The sequence below is a fragment of the Nycticebus coucang genome, chromosome 15, assembly GCF_027406575.1.
Source record: "Nycticebus coucang isolate mNycCou1 chromosome 15, mNycCou1.pri, whole genome shotgun sequence".
In the NCBI taxonomy this organism is placed as follows: domain Eukaryota; kingdom Metazoa; phylum Chordata; class Mammalia; order Primates; family Lorisidae; genus Nycticebus; species Nycticebus coucang.
In genome coordinates this window covers 93,520,656-93,539,786 of record NC_069794.1, presented here as the reverse complement: position 1 = coordinate 93,539,786, position 19,131 = coordinate 93,520,656, and the positions used below count along the sequence as shown (strand labels likewise).

Here is a 19,131-nt window from a genome sequence, read left to right as displayed (position 1 = left end):
CTGGAAAACAAAGTCTTCATTAGATAACTAATAGTAGAAACATGGGCAATAATGAATGCGTGGAGAGGCCCTGCTTCCTCTCTCCTCCTGCCGTGTGCTGCACAACTAATACCTTCATGCTTCTGTCTTGAGTGGATGGACCCTGATATGCTATTGAACATTCATAGGAAGATGAAATCTCCTACAAATTCTTAGTAAATATAGTAGATCTTTCCCTTTTTGAGGGAAGAAAAGATAGCTTTGGAGACAGTGATAACTTCACCATCAGTAAGCTATCCCCAGAAGTAACAGTCCCAGAGAGATGCTGCCAGAGCTAAACAGGGCTGTTAAGTATTTAGCATTTTAACTTGCCCTGAACACATAGTGGTTTTAAGTGAATAAACAAATGGTCAGTTGTGCTGGTGGGTGAGGATGACACTTAGGTTTGGGATTGCCTTTTATAGCAACAGTGACAAGGCTTTACTACTTATCATTTCTAAAAGTAAAACAAAATTTGAGATCTAATTCACCTATCATAAAATCTACCCTTCTAAAGTATGAAATTCAAAGGCTTATATGTGTAGCATATTCACAAGGATGTGTAACCTTCTAATTTCAGAATAAATCCTGTTGTTTTTTGGTCTGCAGTCACTTCTTCCCTCCTTTGTTTACTAACATACTTCCAATCTCTATGGATTTGTCTATATCCATAAAGATGGAATCATAATAATATGTGGTCTTTTTGACTGTATTATTTTACTTAGCATTGTATTTTCGAGGTTTGTTCATGTTGTGACATATATTGGCACTCTATTCCTTTTTATGGCTGAATAACACTCCGTCCTGTGAACGGTGTTTGTGTACAGCAGCGAGCCTGGTGCCTGGCCCTGTGGACGTGCATCATATATACGTTTGGTAAATGGGTACCTTATGTTGTTCATCCATTTATTTGTTGATAGACATTGGGTTGCTTCCACATTTGGGCTATTATGAATAATACTGCTACCAACATTTATGGACACATTTTTTGTATGAGCATGTATATTCAATTCTCCTGGGTATAAACCCAGGAGTAGACCAATGCTATTTTGGACCCATATTCCTTTAAAGTAGCTCTGAAAAGCTATAGAACTATGTAGAACTAACAGGAGACATTCTGACTCCTGGTTGAATAGGTTCTAGCTCATAGGAAATGAGTAATGGGTAACTAGATTCAGATTGCACTATATAGTTCTTTTTTTTTTGAGACAGAGTCTCAAGCTGTCACCCTGGGTAGAGTGCTGTGGTGTCACAGCTCACAGCAACTTCAGACTCTTGGGCTTAAGTGATTCTCTTGCCTCAGCCTCCCAAGTAGCTGGGACTATAGGCGCCCGCCATAATGCCCGGCTATTTTTTTTTTGTTGTTGCAGTTGACTCTGTTGTTTTAGCAGGCCCAGGCCGCGTTCGAACCTGCCAGCTGCAGTGTATGTGGCCGGCACCCTATCCACTGAGCTATGGGCACTGCCCTCAGATTGCACTATAGAGTTTCGTTGAGACTCTTTAAAATTTTCTGTTGGGAAGCTGTGTATGAATGTAACTGGAGAAGGGAGGTAACGATATTCCCCCATCTTTTAGTGCTGCTCAGTGTATAAGGCTGTGGCGATCGTCTCCTCTATCAAGCCCCAAACAGGTATATTTAAAGTGTAATCTATGCTGTTCCCAGGCATAGACATACAAACACCCACAATAAACAAAACACTCTTCCACATACCAAGAAAGCAAAAGACTGAGTTCTCAAGTCACTCCCAATTCCTCCCAAACTATCACAAACCAAAGCTTTAAAGGACTTAGGAAAGGAGCAGTTAACTTTGTGGCAGTATTTACTGTATTATGATTAATGCCACACTAAAATGTTTTAAAATCTGTGTAAAATACATATTCATGCTTACTGAAGTTTCTTCCTCCATCTCTAAAATGTAAGAAATTCCTTCATCTGATGGTGTTCCTGAGGGTTTACTCCATTGTAAGGATAACCAAGTAACTCCAGCCTTTGTTAACACAGGACTTGCTGGTGTAGAAGGGGCACAACCTGAGGTGTAATACAAGACTTCTTCACTAAAACCACTGTTGAAACAAATAATTTTTAAAAAGGAATGAGAAAAAAATATTTTTGCAGCAAAGAATAAGCTTTTTCACAAAAAAAAATTTTTTTTTTTGAGACAGAGCCTCAAGCTGTTGCCCTGGGTGGAGTGCTATGATGTCACAGCTCACAGCAACCTCCAACTCCTGGGCTTAAGTGATTCTCTTGCCTCAGCCTCCCAAGTAGCTGGGACAACAGGCGCCCGACACAACGCCTGGCTATTTTTTGGTTGCAGCTGTCATTGTTGTTTGGCAGGCCCGGGCTGGATTCGAACCTGCCAGCTCTGGGGTATGTGGCTGGCACCTTAGCCGCTTGAGCTACAGGCGCTGAGCCGACAAATATTTTTGAAACTGATGTAATTTTTGATAACAAATTATAATCCAAGTAGTATATTTTGGATTTGATAACATCTTTACAATAACCAGGTCAGACTAAAAAGTGAGTTGGTATTCTTTTAAAAACACAGTTTTGTTGGGTGGTGCCTGTGGGTGGATAGGGTGCCAGCCCCATATATGGAGGGTGGCGGGTTCAAACCCAGCCCAGGCCAAACTGCAACAAAAAAATAGCTAGGCATTGTGGTGGGTGCCTGTAGTCCCAGCTGCTCAGGAGGCCAAGGCAACAGAATCGCCTTAGCCCAGGAGCTGGAGGTTACTGTGAACTGTGTGATGCCACGGCACTCTATGGAGGGCGATAAAGTGAGATTGTCTCTACACACACACAAAAAAGATAAAAATACAGTTTTGTTCAGATTTTTAAGCCTTTGCATCATAATTCATTCAGGCAATGAAAGAATATATGTATTACCTTTCAGAAACAATAACACTTTTATTGGTATAAATGTTGTACCTTCTATACATGCTTTCATATAATACCATTTATATAGTATCTCTTTGAGTAAAAATAGTATCAATTTACTGTTGGGCCTTTCTATTTAAATTAGAACCTAGAAAGGCTCTTGGCCTTTCTATTTAAATTAGGTATCTTAGATGTTCTTAAAATTCAGAAGATTTTAAACAAAATAATAAAATTACATATAAAGATTTAATTTATATATGAAAATCTTGGTAAAGCTGATAGTTTTAATCTTTCTTGTGGTCCCTAACACATTCTCTTATAGCTTTTGCTATACCTAAGCTTATAGTTATAGCTATAAGATGTGGTAACACATCTTAATAATATCAAGAAAAGGATAAACTAAGCAGAATTTTAGTGACTAATTTGGATTATGAATAATTATAAAATTGAAGTTGACTGGGTCATCTAAAATATCTACTTTATTTTATAAAATTTTCTTACCTTGTACCATAGTCATTTTTGGCAGATAATCTAAATTTACAGCCCATTGCTGGTGACAGTTTAGTAATTTTAAATTGTTTCTGTGAACCCATGTAGCACTGATAAAATTCTCCATTTCCTTTTCCCTAAAAGAAATGGTTGATTATTATATATTATATACATTACTGTAAAAAGATATATCCACATCAATTCCTTCTTGATAGTTACACACTGGCAAGCATACGTTATAAGTCATTGATCTCATGAGAAGGGCGAGATACTGCAGATATCTGGAGATACAGCAGAGTTCATCAATGCAGAACTCTTGAATTAAGTACTGTTTTAGCCAATGCTAAATTTCTGGCTTTAATAAAAGAAACACCCAACAATCTCTATGGGGGACTGTTGGTGGCAGAAATAGGGTGATCTTCGATACGGACTAGTTGCTTTCTTTAATCTATGGAAAAGTTCTAAGAAAACAGTTTTAAGAAAAGGCTCCAGGCTGGCGTGGTGGCTCACATCTGTAATCCTAGCACTCTGGGAGGCCGAGGCAGGCAGATCACCTGAACTCACAGGTTTGAGACCAGCCTGAACAAGATTAAGACCCAATCTCTAAAAATAGCTGAGATTGTGGCGGGCACTTGCAGTCCTAGGTACTCAGGAGGTTGAGGCAAGAGAATCGGTTATGCCTAAGAGTTTGAGGTTGCTGTGAGTGATGGTGCCATAGCACTCCACCGAGGGTGACTCTGTCTCAAAAAACAAAAACAAAAGAAAAGGCTCCCACCCATCTTCAAACCTCCACATAGGTAGCTGCCAAGTATTTCTAAAAGGTTTGAGCTGCTACTGCTTAAATTTAACACTGAAAGAGTTCTAGCAGAGAAAACAGCTCAATTACAGGCAACAGGGGAGAGAGAAAAGTTAAGAATAGCTCAGGACAACTAAGAGTTATAGAAATTAGGGTGCTAAAGAAAATGGACAAATTTCTCATCCACCCATTTTTTCTTTATTGTGTAAGCAGAGGTAAGGGGTGGTTATGGTGACTTCTGCTTCAAAGAACTTTAGTCTTTATCTGGGTGCTTCATTGAATTTTCTTGTTAGTTTTAAGGCTGTTTAGTTGATTCTACTGAGTTACCTATCTAGAATCTCACATCACCTCTAAATAATAACAATTTTGCTCCTCCACCTAGACACTGTAACTTTACCTTTTGTTTTGGTTTTGAGTCATACTGACTTACCTATAACTTCCTGAGCAGTGTTAAATAAAGGTGGGGGAAGACTGGCAACTCTGACTTCTTTTTGCTTTGTACAGAAATGCCTTTATTTGTTAGTGCTAGCACAAAAATAACTACCAAATAAGGAAATGCCTTTCTATTCCTAACTTGTTTTAAGTTTTAACTGGGATACATGCTAAATTTTATCAAATATCCTATCTTAATTTATCAAGATGATAATGACTTTTATATTAATGTGATATGTTAATAGAGTTTCTAATTCTTTTTTTTTTTTTTTTTTGGAGACAGAGCCTCAAGCTGTTGCCCTGGGTACAGTGCTGTGGCGTCACAGCTCACAGCAAACTCCAACTCCTGGGCTCAAGTGATTGTCTTGCCTCAGCCTCCCAAGTAGCTGGGACTACAGGCGCCTGTCACAACACCCGGCTATTTTTTGGTTGTAGTTGTCACTGTTGTTTGGTGGGCCCAGGCTAGATTTGAACCCGCCAGCTCTGGTGTATGTGGCTGGCGTCTTAGCCGCTTGAGCTAGAGGCGCCAAGCCAGATTTTCTAATCCTTAATTATGTTATAATTTCTGGAATAAAATATACTTAGTTGTGGTTTATTATTCTTTTCATATACTACCAAATTCCCAAATTATCAATGGAATTTCTTCTATTCCTTCTGGCCCCACCTCTTAGCTTGACGTAAGTAGCAGGGCAAAAGTGACTACGATAAATGACAGAAAAATGATGCATTAAACGATAAAGCCTGGTACGTTTACTGTGGTTGGCTAAATAATGGCCCCCAAATATATCCAGGTCCTAATCCTCTGAACCTGTGAATGTTACATTATATGGTAAGAGGGACTATACAATTCACCTAAGTTAAGGATCTTGAGATTGGAGATTACCCTGGATTATCTGGGTGGACCCTAAATGGAATTAAGTGCCCTTAAAATAAGGAGACAGGGAGATGTGAAGACAGAAGAGGAAGATGATGTGATGCTGGAAGTAAGGAGAGAAAAGGCAATGCCATGTGACCAAGAATCAGGTAATGAGGACAGCTATGGAAGCTGAAGGCGAGGAAACAAATTTGCCCCTAGAACCCCCAGAGGGAGCATGGCCATGCTGATGCCTAGAGTCTGGCCCAGTGATTAATGATTTCAGATTTCTGGCCTCCAGAACTATAAGAGAAAAGATGTGATGTTTTATTATCAGGTTTGGGGTAATTTGTTATGGCAGGCATAGGAAATAAATACACCTGCCTTTAAGGCTGATGTGAATAAAAGTTACTTCATCAAGGCAATTACCTACGAGACAAATTTTATTTTATCTTATTTATTTACTTATTTATAAGAGAGAATCTTGCTCTGTCACCCTGGCTAGAGTATACTGGTGTCATCATAGCGCACTGCAACCTCAAAGTCCTGGGCTCAAGTGATCCTCCTGCCTAAGGGACTACAGGTGCCATTGTGACCACCTAATTTTTCAATTTTTTGTAGAAATGGGATCTCAACTTCTTAAGCCACAGTTTTGATAAAAATCCAAAACAGAAGATAGGCAAACACTTTCTTATTTATTATTCTTTTTTTTTTAGAGACAGAGTCTCAAGCTGTTGCCCTGGGTAGAGTGCCAGGGCATCACAGCTCACAGCAACCTCCAAATCTCCAACTCCTGGGCTTAAGCGATTCTCTGGCCTCAGCCTCCCAAGTAGCTGGGACTACAGGTACCCGCCACAACACCTGGCTATTTTTTGGTTGTGGTTGTCGTTGTTTGGCAGGCCTGGGCTGGATTCAAACCTGCAAGCTCTGGTGTATGTGGCTGGCGCCTTAGACGCTTGAGTTACAGGCACCGCCAACACTTTCAATCTACTCATGTGCCACACAAACCATTCATACTGTTGTTGAAAGAAAAAACCCCCACTCAATTATTAAAACAAACAAAAGTTCTGTGTGAAGATATGCATATTATTTTAACCCTCTAAAAATAAAACAATTCAATTTACTTACCTCATCCCATTCTAAAATAAAGCTTTGGATTTTTGAACCATTGTCACTTGGTGCCTAAAACACACCAAAAAAACAAAGTGAATACAAATTAGTAGTTTCATAAATGATATTGTGATGATCTAATAATCTAAGGAATCTATTTTATGCTACAGATGTTCTCTGTGACTAGGTGCTGGAAAAATATGCACAGAAAATACAGAGCTGTATGTGTTTTATACCTCATAATCCTTTTAAATGTAAAGAAAGAAGGAACGCAAACAAAGCAAGAGGCTACTCAAGTTTTTCTAAACACTGAACAGTCTCCTATAGCAAGATCTTAACTTATAAAGTTCTTTTAAAAAAATCATTTTGCATTTTTTTTTAGAAGATTTTTACCAGGTTTAAGCTGCTAGATTCAATTCTGTCATTTTTATTAAAATTCATCTTACAATAAAAATGGAATATTGTATAAAAGACCAAAGGATGAGGACTTAGGAGTGCTAAAGGAAACCCTGAAAGGGCAGTGTCTGTCCCTGCTGCCAGACTCACTGTGTCCACTGCCCGAGACTGCGGACGCTGTCATCCGCTCATTTTCAGAGGTGAAGAATGCAGTCTCCCTTGCCATTTTATTTCAGTATTTAATCATTCTGGTAATCAAGAATTTCAACCTTATTTCTAACTGAATTTTCTTCCTACGATTTCAGCCCATTTCCTTTGGCAGAATAAATAATCACCCCGTCTTTATTTTAACTTCATATATTTGAGGATAACTGACTTTAAGACTCCTGTCAAAATTAAATAATTTTAACTTTTGAAATGATTTTTAGGAATCTATCCAGTGTTTATATAGCACTGCTAACTATGTAAATGGCAATAAGGGATCACTATGTTTTTTGTTTTTCATTAAGTTTATAATAAAAAGGAACACAGAGGCCCAAATTATTTGTTCAACACTAACACAGATATTATATATAAACTTTTTTAATTTGAATTTTTAACTAGTCAGTACGTTCTTGTTCAGAATTTGCTTGTTAGCTATAGTAACATCTTGTTGAGTGGCAGGTAAAAGAGAATATAATGAGAAGCAGCAAGAAAAAGGACTGTTGGGAAATTCCAACTCTTATACTGCAGAAGAAGAGAATCCAAAGAGAGACGAGCACAAGTCTTATCATAAAGTGTGGGGTACAGAAATATATTTCCTAAGAGTTTATAATTCCAGATTGCTCCGGTCTGGTGGCTGAGTTCTCAGGTTTACTTTGTATTTTTCTGTGAGGCTACTGTCCACCTTAATCTGAGATCTATCATCCAGCTTTTCTCCACCTTAGAGGGCAAACTACCATGTAGAGAGTGTTTTCTCTTATTTTCCTTAGTCCTCACATCACCTCTATGAAGTATTACTGCATTAACTTTACGAAAGAGCAAGTGGGGGCTTCAAAGAACCAAAAACGTTATCCAGATCAGATCACTAGTCACTAAGTGTGGAACTGAACCACATTTGGTCTATCTGAGCACAAAACCAGTATTTCTACCCAGCAGTACTCCAGAGGTCGAGCTGTAGGTCTTTTATTGCCAGAGCAAAAAGAGAGTAGAAGGCTAATTTTTTTTTTTAGTCATTACCATACATTGGCAATTCTAAACAAAGTCAGTTAATGAAATACTTCTCTCAACTGTTACCTCCCAGGTTAACCCCTGCAGGAATGCTTTTGGATTATGTTAGGCAGCAGAGTCAAGAGACCGGATACTAAAGTAACTAGTATAGTTACTAAGCTACTCTTAAGTTTTCTTCACCTTTAAAACTAAATAATAATAATTATTGTGCTTGTTATGTTTCCAGCACTGTGACATGGGCTACATAGATATTACCTGTTGAATCCTCCCAGCAACTCTGAGTTATGTAATACTATCCCCAATAATAGTGACCATGGTATCTTCCTCCAACCCTGTTTACTATATATGTGCATAGGGCCTTTCCTAGAAGGGTCCAAGCCTGAGCAACCTAAAGAGGCAGCATGGCCTACATTTTATATAAGCCTGTTGGGATACTGTCCAAGGCAAAATCGAATTTAAATTATTTTCAGAAAAAAGAACAGATACCTACAGAAATCCCAGCCCACATGAAGGGCACTGAACTGCTACTCCAGCTGCCCTACCAAAAGAAAGGGTCTGAGCACATCCATCAATAAAATGCCACTGTGACAGGAAATGAAATGAGTCATACTTTTTGTCACACATGAAAATGTGCCTTCATACGTAGTTGTTTGCTTTACATGTGCTAATAGTACTTCAATAATATCCTCAGAAGAGCTAGGGACAAACAAGCAAACAAGCAAGTAGTAAGCCCCTCATTTTCAAAGGAAATGAAAAGGAAGCTAGCCTTGGATTTTGTTCCTGTGGTAAAATATAATCAAATCAAGATGAATAGTTACATCTCATTGCAAATCAATGCTAACAGGGGTGGTGCTCCCTTCTAGGGGATGTTCTGAAATTCTGTGGGGGGGACTTTTGCCACGGTAATACAGGGGAGGAGGGTCTGATGGTGTTATGGTGAAAGTCAAGGATACAGACAGCCCTGCAGAGTGTGCAACGATGAGTATGATAAGAAATCATTCCCATCCTCTAGGACTTTTGACCGTCCTGCTGAACATTCATGCAGGTGAAAGATCTGTTTATATTCATCAGAGCCTAGAACCTAATCCTACTTAACAAGGTATTTTTGGTATGGTTTTAACAGATCTTGAATTTCCCAAGAACGCAACTACTATGTAATTTGGGAAACACTGTATTTAATTTGTTCAGAAATTTACCAAGACCTGTACACCATTTCAGAAAATCAAATCACTGATGACAACTCTGTGGCACATGAATTACTAAGTCCATGTATGGTGTTTGTCTACTTGATTCTATCTCTTAGTGTAGCTGGGCCACAAGCATTTATACATTAAAATACATATTCTCTTAAGAAAAACTTTATTCCTCCTTTTTTTTTTTTATTAAATCATAGTTATGTACAATACTTTATTCCTCCTTTTAAGTGGTATACTGGTATTTTAAAAACTGAGTCTATTTATTATGAACCGAGTCATTTTAGGGTAAAATTCAGGACACAGAGGTGTTATTAACAAACTACGTAGTATTATAAAAAGGAATAATGAGTTGAGAATCACAGTTGCGCATTTCAATGTCATCACAAGTGCAATATAATGAGGACTACCAGTTATAAGCAAGTCTTTTTTGCTGTATCTGCATATAGTAAGAAAAACCAGTAAGAGGATTATTTTAAGTTACATTAAATAAATAAGCATTTGTTTCAAGTTTATAAAGAGCAACGGCAAATCAGTTAGGTGAAAGCTAAGCTCTTTTTGTCTTTGAAAGCAATTAAAATGGTTTTATTGGGAGGAAAAAACCCCCCAAATGTCCAAGTGGAAATTCTCTACAGAGTATTCTTACCTTCCACTGCAAAGTGAGTGAATTTTTGGTCCGATTGGCTATCCTTGGTGGATTAGGTGTATCAGGTTCACAGCTCAAGGTAGTAAAGCTTTCAGCTTCTGAAGGAGTTCCCTTTATAGAATTGTATTCTGCCTGGACTCTATGGCAATAAAATAAATATTTTTACCCTGCAAAATCACTCTATTCTTCTTTTAATAGCATCACCTTGCAAGTTAGTAAGGTGCCCTCTAAACCTTCTATCTAGAAAATATGACTACTAGAAGCAAAAGATGGCCATTAATAAAACAACAGGATAGGAGCCTGGTATAAGAATTACATTTTAAATTGTGATATAACTGTGTCTGGGCACATATGCACATACAATCAAGTTTCCTGAAACAATACTCTTAACTAGGAGTAATATACTGATATTTTCTATTCCAGGTGATTGTATTTCATTAAAAAAAAAAATGTTGAAAAAAACCCACAAAATTAAATTCAATATTCAAAATCCAGTTTGAAAAAGATTAGGTTGGATAATACTTGGGGTTTATCCATAGGAAGTACACTTCAAGATGTAACAGCTAAATAGAAATAATCCCAACCACAAACGTTCTTTTCAAGAATGCTGGTGATTGAGGCTGGGCGCAGTAGTTCATGCCTGTAATCCTAGCACTCTGGGAGGCCGAGGTGGGTGGATTACCCTGAGCTCACAGGTTCGAGACTAGTCTGAGCCAGAGCGAGCCCCTGTATCTAAAAATAGCTGGACATTGTAGTGGGTGCCTGTAGTCCCAGCTACTCAGGAGGCTGAGGCAAGAGAGCTTGAGCCCAAGAGTTGGAGGTTACTGTGAGCTATGTCGCCATGGCACTCTACCGAGGGTGACAAAGTGAGAGTCTCAAAAAATTAAAAAAAAAAAAAAAGAATGCACGTGATTAAGGGCTGGACATTGTGGCTCTCACCTGTAATCCTAGTACTCTGGGAGGCCAAAGCAGGTAGACTGCTTGAGGTCACAGGTTTAAGACCAGCCTGAGCAAGAGCAAGACCCCACCTCAAAAAAATAGCCAGGTAATGTGGTGGGTGCCTGTAGCCCCAGCTACTCAGGAAGCTGAGGCAAGAGAATAGCTTGAGCCCAAGAGGTTGAGGTTTCTGTGAGCTATGATGCCAGAACACTCTATCAAGTTTACAAAGTGAGACTCTGTCTCAAAAAAAAAAAGAATGCAGGTGATTAACTAAATGCGTTATAACAGGTCATAGCTAGGGAGGACCTGGAGTCTATAAAATTTTGGTAAATTATACTAGAAAAACTGCACAGAGTAAAAAAGTAAGTACCTAGATTATTCTTACAGGTTGTGATATTCTCTGAGTTTTACTATCTCAAATTCTTTCCAAAATAGGATGTAGTAAAAACATGTAAGTATAAGTCAAATAGTATTGCTTATTTTATAAAAATTAAAAAAGCTGAGACAAGTTTCCAGTGCTAAACTAGATATTGTGGATATATTCTATGGATTCATTCCAATCTTTGGATGCTATGAACAGGGTGATTAAACTCTTTGCTATAACGTTATGTTTTTGGTTTTATGGAAAATATTAACTGTATCAATAAAAGAATCGAAGTTCACAAAATCCTGGTTTTAAATACCAAATTAATATTTAAATTGGCATTATTTATTTATAAATTTATTATTTAATTAATAATTAAATATTTAAATTCTAGATTTTAAGAAAGTAATTACTAAACAATCCTAAAGCTATGTCGTGTCCCACACAAGCACCTGCAGGAGCTCCTTACTTTGCGTGGTAATCTGCGGCTGGCTTGAGATCATTTAAAGTGATGCTTGTTTCTTCTCCTCTGAGGAAAAAAGGAGTAATAAAGCATTTTTAAAGGATGTGCATTATTATACACTATGGTTTGGGGTATTTGATGAAGTATACTACTTCTTTACCAATTATACCCATTTTCAGATTCCACGAATACAGAACTCGTGCAACTAGGACGTGTAACTAAACTTAAGTAGGTACTTTCATACTACTTTAAAACAAAAATTTGTGCTAAGCAGATCAAGTGTGTAAGCCAGGCTTTTTTACTGAAGTGAAGTTAGGGAAGATATTTAGCTTACTGAAGAAAATAAATTTTCAATTGTTTAAAAATGCATTTTGCACAATTATAATAAAATACTGAGTAAAATAGATACTCTTGAAATTAAAACCACCAAATTTTTATAAGGAGTCTGCCACTACTCATTTTCTTAGCAAATAATATGAAACCTCATTTAAAATGTTAAAGAGGGGGTTCGAGTTTCCTAACTAGAAGCATCTGGCATATAATTCCTCCACAAAGAAGAACCAAAGCAGAGAGGAGATAGTGATGCTTCAAGGAGATCATCTGAGACAGAGCGTTAGGATTCAACAGAGAAGTGACGGCAAACAGCTACGGTACGGAGGGAGACGGACGCCAAGCCACAAAGCATCTTGCTTGGCCAGGATCAGCTGGTCCCACAGACAGGCTCCTTAGTGCAGGGAAAGGAAAAAGGGAGTGGCGTCCTGGGCTCCATGTTCTCACTGCAGACTCCTGCACCCCATATGGGAAAGGCTATAGATCTTTGTGGTCCCTGCGACTGACAAAAAAAGCTGCCTAGAGATGGCAAGAAGGCACTGATTCAGAGAGGGAGCTAATGCTGGGTCCCACACACCCTAAGCAGCTACAGGAAAGTCCCACCTTGACAGCCCAGCCCCTACCAGGCTGCATCTTGCCTGGGACCCAACAATCTCCCGCATCTCCACACCTTTGGGTCCCCACTGACATTCCTTACCGGCAGCCTCCCTGGCAGGCTGATGCCTGCAAAGACCTACTGCCCCTAGCAACTGCAGCTGCTGCCGTGGTTGGGTCAGGAATGAAGTACAAGTGACCTCTCCAGCTGCCTGCATATAGCTGCTGCCACAGAAAGCAACCAGGCCCTTCCCAGTAGTGAGGTTGAGGTGCAACTGTGCTCCTGCCCCTACTAGAGCATTCTGCCATGGGCCTGGGCATCATCTCACTTCCACCAGCCACAGCCAGTGCTTGCATGTGCTGCAGGGGGGCCTAAGAATAGGTCTGCTTGGCCCAGCTCTGTTGCCTCCAGTGCCCAAATATACCATCCAGGGTGCCTGAGGACCATCCATAGCCCAGTCTACCACCATTGGCATGTAATCCCCCTTGGGGACGAGGCTGGGGTCATCATCCAACCTGCATCTACCACCAAGGAGGGCACTCACTCCCACATGTCACCTGCATGGCTGGGGACTGGCCTGTTCAGCCTGTTACACCCACTGTCAACATCAGTGTGGATTACTTGGGACCCAGAGATCATTCTTACCACTGTTATTGGCATCTGTCATACCCACTCCCCAGGAGCCCAAGAACCTGCCCACCTACCCAGCCTACTGCTGCCACCTCAGGCATCCAAGCACGCTGCCAGGTGGGCTGAGAATTGACCTATCTGGACCTGCTGTTGCTTGTACCAGTGTCTGCCACTCTGGAGCCTCCACCACCGGGCCCAACAACAGGCCCGCTTGGCATCTCTGTCCCCAGCAAAACTTTACCACAGCCTCTACTAACAACTGTACCCTAAGCCACTGAAGAATTTACAGACACCACTTACACAGTTATAGCTGAAGAAGAAATCTTATTAAGGAGACTATCCAACTACAGGCACCCTGAATCAAAGCCACGGTGCCCTGCCCTGCCTAACCCAAAGCAAACCAGACAGATGTCTGCAGGAAGTAGTCCTCTCCTATGAAAACAAATTAAAAAAACTGAAACAAGTGACTATTACACCAGATGCCTAGATATAAGGACGCAAAAAACATGAAAGAGAAAGGAAATATGAATGCTCCAAAGGAGTACAGTTACAATAATTCTCCACGTTCCAATCAAGAAATTTATGAAATCTTGGATAAAGAATTCAAAATAATGGTATTAAAGGAGCTCAACAAATGGTCAACAGTTATGTGAAAAATGTTTAACACTTCTAGTCATCAGGGAAATGCAAATCAAGACCACAATGAGATATCACCTTACCCCATTTAGAATGACTACTAAAGACAAAAGTAACAGATTTTATAACAGCTAGCAAGGACTCAGAGTAAAGGGAACTCTTACATGCTGGTGGTAGGAATGTAAGTTAGTACAGCCATTATGGGAAACAGTATAGAGATTTCTCCCCAAACTAAAAACAGAGCTATCATATGATTCAGTAATCCCATAACCGGTCATGCATCCAAACTGGAAATCAGTCTATACAAGGGATACCTACATTTTAATGTCTATTATAGCACAACTTATAATAGCAAAGATACGGAATCAACTTGTGTCCATCAACAGACAAATGGATAAGAAAATGTGGTATACAAAATATATACAAAACAGGATAATCTTTGGTCATGAAAAGGAATGAAATGGCATTTGCAGCAACATGTCCAGACCTGGAGACCATGATGTTAAGCGCAATAAGCCAGGCACAGAAACACAAACACCGCACTGTCTCACCACATGTGGAAGCTGCTCTCACGAACCAGAGAACAGAGTAAAGACACCACGCGACGGGAGGGATGTGTGGGTGGGTGGCGGGATAAAGAGAAGTGGTGAAGGGGTTGGATGGAAGATAGAAGTTGTAATGTTTGATAGCAGAGTGGGTGACTACTGTTAATAATAATGTATTGTATATTTCTTTTTTTTTTTTGTAGAGACAGAGTCTCACTTTATGGCCCTCGGTAGAGTGCCGTGGCCTCACACAGCTCACAGCAGCCTCCAACTCCTGGGCTTAAGCGATTCTCTTGCCTCAGCCTCCCGAGTAGCTGGGACTACAGGCGCCCGCCACAGCACCCGGCTATTTTTTTGTTGCAGTTTGGCTGGGGCTGGGTTTGAACCCGCCACCCTCGGCATATGGGGCCGGCGCCCTACTCACTGAACCACAGGTGCCGCCCAATGTATTGTATATTTCAAACTAGCTAGAAGAGAGGACTTGAAGTGTTTCTAACACACGGTAATGACAAATGCTCAAGATGATGGACAACTGAAACACTCGGACATGATAATCACACAGCCTATGCAAGTAACAAAATATCACGTGTACCCTGTAAATATGAGCAAATATTTGTATTAAAAGAGTTCATAGTTAAGATGAGTAAACACAAAAATGAATAGTAAAAGCAAAGCACGCTCCATGGTCACTATACACATTTTAAAATATTTATATCATTTGATATAAATGTGACTTGAGTTTGTAGCCACAAACCAGCCTATTCTTTACTTTCTTTCATTTCTTTTAAATCAGTGTTCCCTGCCATTTCCTTGCCCTCGTTTTGCAGCTACTCTGTTTTTCAAATCAAAGCTCATAAATATGAGAAACAAATGTGTCTCATTGATGAAAGTGCACTTTAATGAACAGGGCAGGCACAGGAGCTCCCTCAGAGAGGTGACTAATGTCCTTTGCACCCTCAGCGAGGTGACTAATGTCCTTTTTGGGCTCCCTGGTTAGGCTACAAATGGAAATAAATGGCCTCTCTTAGCAAGCAGCCATTTCTAACTAGAAATAGCCATTAACACAAAAGAAACCTTTATGTTGATGGTCTCTTAATCCTCTATTAACCCGGAGATAGGTGGGTTTATCTATGCCTTTTAAGAAAACGAATAAACACAAGGAAATCTCAATGAAGAGGAAGCAGGACATTTTTATAACCTTCTGTGACTGGGTAAGAGTCACTGGGGCAGGATCATTTTCCTTTCTTCTCCTTACCAGCTACTTTTTTGAAAAAAGATACCAAGAAGGATGATGTAGCTAGTGTTGTGTGTTAACTGATCATTCACCTCCTTTACATCTTCCTGCTGTTTAAGTATGTATTACTAACATTCAGAATTACCTTCTATTTTTTTCATTAGACTGTCCATGTGAATAACGACAGAAAAATAAATTTATTTCAAAACTGTCATAAAGGTTATAATTTAGCTACTGAATCTTTCTAAGGCTCTGTCTGTTTTTACAGCCTTTTATTTTTTATACCTATTATGTCATGAATTCATAGGGAGCAGTTCCCAGCAGCTCAGGGTCCTTTCCACTGTCACAGAGAATGCTATACATACTAGGCCATGAGTTCATAGGGAATAGATCTGAGCACCTTAAGCCCCTTTTCACTGGTTCTCAAAAAGTGTGCTAGGTATTAATTACACCATGAATTCATAGGGACTAGGTTCCAGCAGCTCAGGCTCCTTTCCATTGGTTCTCACAGAGTGAGCTTCCCTGGGTGGAACAGGTACCTTGAGCCCAGGTACCTTTCTCTTTGGCTTTCTTCTTTTTCTGATTATTTTCCTTCACGCATTTCAGAAAGCTAGCTCTTATAGTGCTGAGTGTGCTAATGCAAACAGAAACCTCTTGGCAAGAATCTTGCCCTTGTCTGTTCATGGTAATGCCAACAGCACTCTGGCCGACTCTTCCAGTTCTGCCATGACGACATCTGTGCGGCAGCCCTTTTGAACAGTACCCACTCCTTTGATATCTGTAATATCACCTTTCTTGTAGACCTGTATGTATGTAGCCAAAGGAACAACTCCAAGTTTTCTGAAAGGGCTAGAAAAGACGAGTTGGGTGCCTCTCTTCTCTCCCAGGGTGTTCATCATTTTAGTGAATTCCTGGAAGATGGCACCCCTGGCTGAAAGGAAGCTGTGATATGCAATATGCTTTTAAACCAAGGAAGGAAAACAATGTTAGATTTTCAAAACATGACCATTATAGCATAACAACATACAAATGAGGAACTCTGCTAACGAAATTCATTTTATCCTAAGACAGGAGCTTGTACGCAGAATAATTAGATCCAAGGCCTTAGAGGAGCAATGCCATATGTCCTGAGAGAACACAATTACGAGTTCTCCATTTCTGGCTCTGGGTTCTACATACCATAATTCATATTTAATGCGTTAAGAATACACGAATACTGAAACATTGACTAGGGAGCCTACCTAGAAGAAAAAGTGAATGTTGACAGTGAAAAAGATTATTCTGAGGGAGTGTAGACAGAAAGAGTGTAAAGAGTCCAGGCTGCACTGGACTCTTTACATTGAAATCACTCTCATGGGTGAACTTAACAGATTTAAAATAAAAGCACGAAGAAGGAAAAATAGAACAAAATTAGTACTAAGCTCCTTAGCAGCTATCGCTAACTTACATAATAGAAGAGAGTAAAACACAGCAAATACCTACACATAGACACTTTTGTACTTCCCATCTTTTCCAGTATTTGAGACCAGAACTTCGTAGCCATAGAGCTCTGGTACAGTAGATTCATCTGTTTCACCATTCACGAAGCTGGAGGGTGGGGACCAGGTAAGTACTACTGTCCTTGCCTGGATGTCTGAGGCCTGCAAAAACATAACATTTAAAAGATCTCTGAAACAAATGTAGTGGAACATCTCACAGATGTTTATTTAAGAATTCAAGAATAAACAAAACATATATGTATATGCTTATATAACATGGCTCACAAATAGAAACCTACCCATTTCTAGATGAGATATAATTTGTTGTGAAAAGGCAAATGGCTTCAACAAAAGTTTAAAGACCAATTTGGGCCATTAAAAACTGTTAGTGTAAACAGCATATATAGTCAAAAGAAAAGAATGGGAGAAAAAAACTACTTATAACATTTGAATGGGTTCATTTCCTTAGCTTAGAAAGTGTTACTGCAATCAGACAATGACAAAAAACTCAAGAAAAAAAATGAGCAAAGGGGTGGCGCCTGTGGCTCAGTCGGTGAGGCGCCGGCCCCATATACCGAGGGTGGCGGGTTCAAACCCAGCCCCGGCCAAACTGCAACCAAAAAATAGCCGGGCGTTGTGGCGGGCGCCTGTAGTCCCGGCTACACGGGAGGCTGAGGCAAGAGAATCGCTTAAGCCCAGGAGTTGGAGGTTGCTGTGAGCCGTGTGAGGCCATGGCACTCTACAGAGGGCCATAAAGTGAGACTCTGTCTCTACAAAAAAAAAAAAAAAAAAAAAAAAAAAATGAGCAAAGGTCACTGATAGTCCAAAGAAACATAAATATAAATGAACACATAAAATGGTGTGTAACAGGGCGGTGCCCGTAGCTTAGTGGATAGGGTGCCAGCTACATACACTGAGGCTGGAGGGCTTGAACCCGGCCAGGTCCAGCTAAAACAACGAGAATTGCAACAACAATTCTGGCGGGCACCTGTTGTGGTGGGCACCTGTTGTCCCAGCTACTTGGGAGGCTGAGGCAAGAGAATTGCTTAAGCCCAAGAGTTTCAGGTTACTGTGAGCTGTGACACCATGGCACTCTGACCAGGGAGACAGCTTGAGACTCTGTCCTCAAAAAAAAAAAGTGAATTAAGAAAATGCCATGAAGGCTATGTCAACCAATTTGGTGAAAATATTTCAGACTGTATATGGAACCAGCACCTTGTACCTCAGGATTGCATTACTGTACACAGCTATGATTTAATAATAAAAAAAAGTGTGTAATAGTATTCATAAATAAATGAATATAAGTCAAAACAAGATGCCACTTTTTATCTACTAGATATGGGAAGATTATAAAACCAATAATATTTAGTGCGTTGATTTTTAATTTTTTTTTGTATTGAAGATTTAGAGAAATAGCACTCTCTTAAATGTGGCTGTGAATATATATTGGTATAAGTCTTGTATGAGCAACTTGGGAACCATTATAAAATTTTTAAATGTGTTTACTTTTTGATTCAGGAATTGTGCTTCAAGAAATATTTTTTCTAGGATTAACATCCTATAGACTTTCATAAATATATAAATATATGCACTTAAGAATGTTCATTGTGGCATTCTTAATGATAAAAAAAAATTAAGATCAAGGCATTGTATACCTAAATAACAGTTAAAAAAAACAAAACAAAACAAAACGGCCTCTTTTTTTTTGTGTGTGGTTTTTGGCCAGGGCTGGGTTTGAACCCGCCACCTCCGGCATATGGGACCGGCGCCCTACTCCTCGAGCCACAGGCGCCGCCACAAAATGGCCTCTTAACACATTATTACGCAGGTGTTCAACAAAGGATCAAGGCACATATTCAGGGGGTCACGAAGTCCACACGTTATTGTAAATTGTATGTGA

General features: G+C 39.6%; 1 protein-coding gene across 4 annotated transcripts in view; it reads right to left on the bottom strand.

The window, feature by feature from the left end:
- The window catches only part of FNDC3A (fibronectin type III domain containing 3A), a 221,288-nt gene that overhangs the window by 41,192 nt on the left and 160,965 nt on the right, over positions 1 to 19,131 (bottom strand). For all 4 annotated transcript variants that reach the window (XM_053563739.1, XM_053563737.1, XM_053563738.1 and 1 more), the window contains 6 exons: positions 17,236 to 17,393; positions 11,790 to 11,849; positions 10,018 to 10,156; positions 6,592 to 6,645; positions 3,395 to 3,519; positions 1,908 to 2,082 (listed from right to left, as the gene is read on the bottom strand). In XM_053563739.1, coding sequence (XP_053419714.1) covers positions 1,908 to 2,082; positions 3,395 to 3,519; positions 6,592 to 6,645; positions 10,018 to 10,156; positions 11,790 to 11,849; positions 17,236 to 17,393 — 711 coding nt within the window. The remainder of the gene's footprint in view (positions 1 to 1,907; positions 2,083 to 3,394; positions 3,520 to 6,591; positions 6,646 to 10,017; positions 10,157 to 11,789; positions 11,850 to 17,235; positions 17,394 to 19,131) is intronic.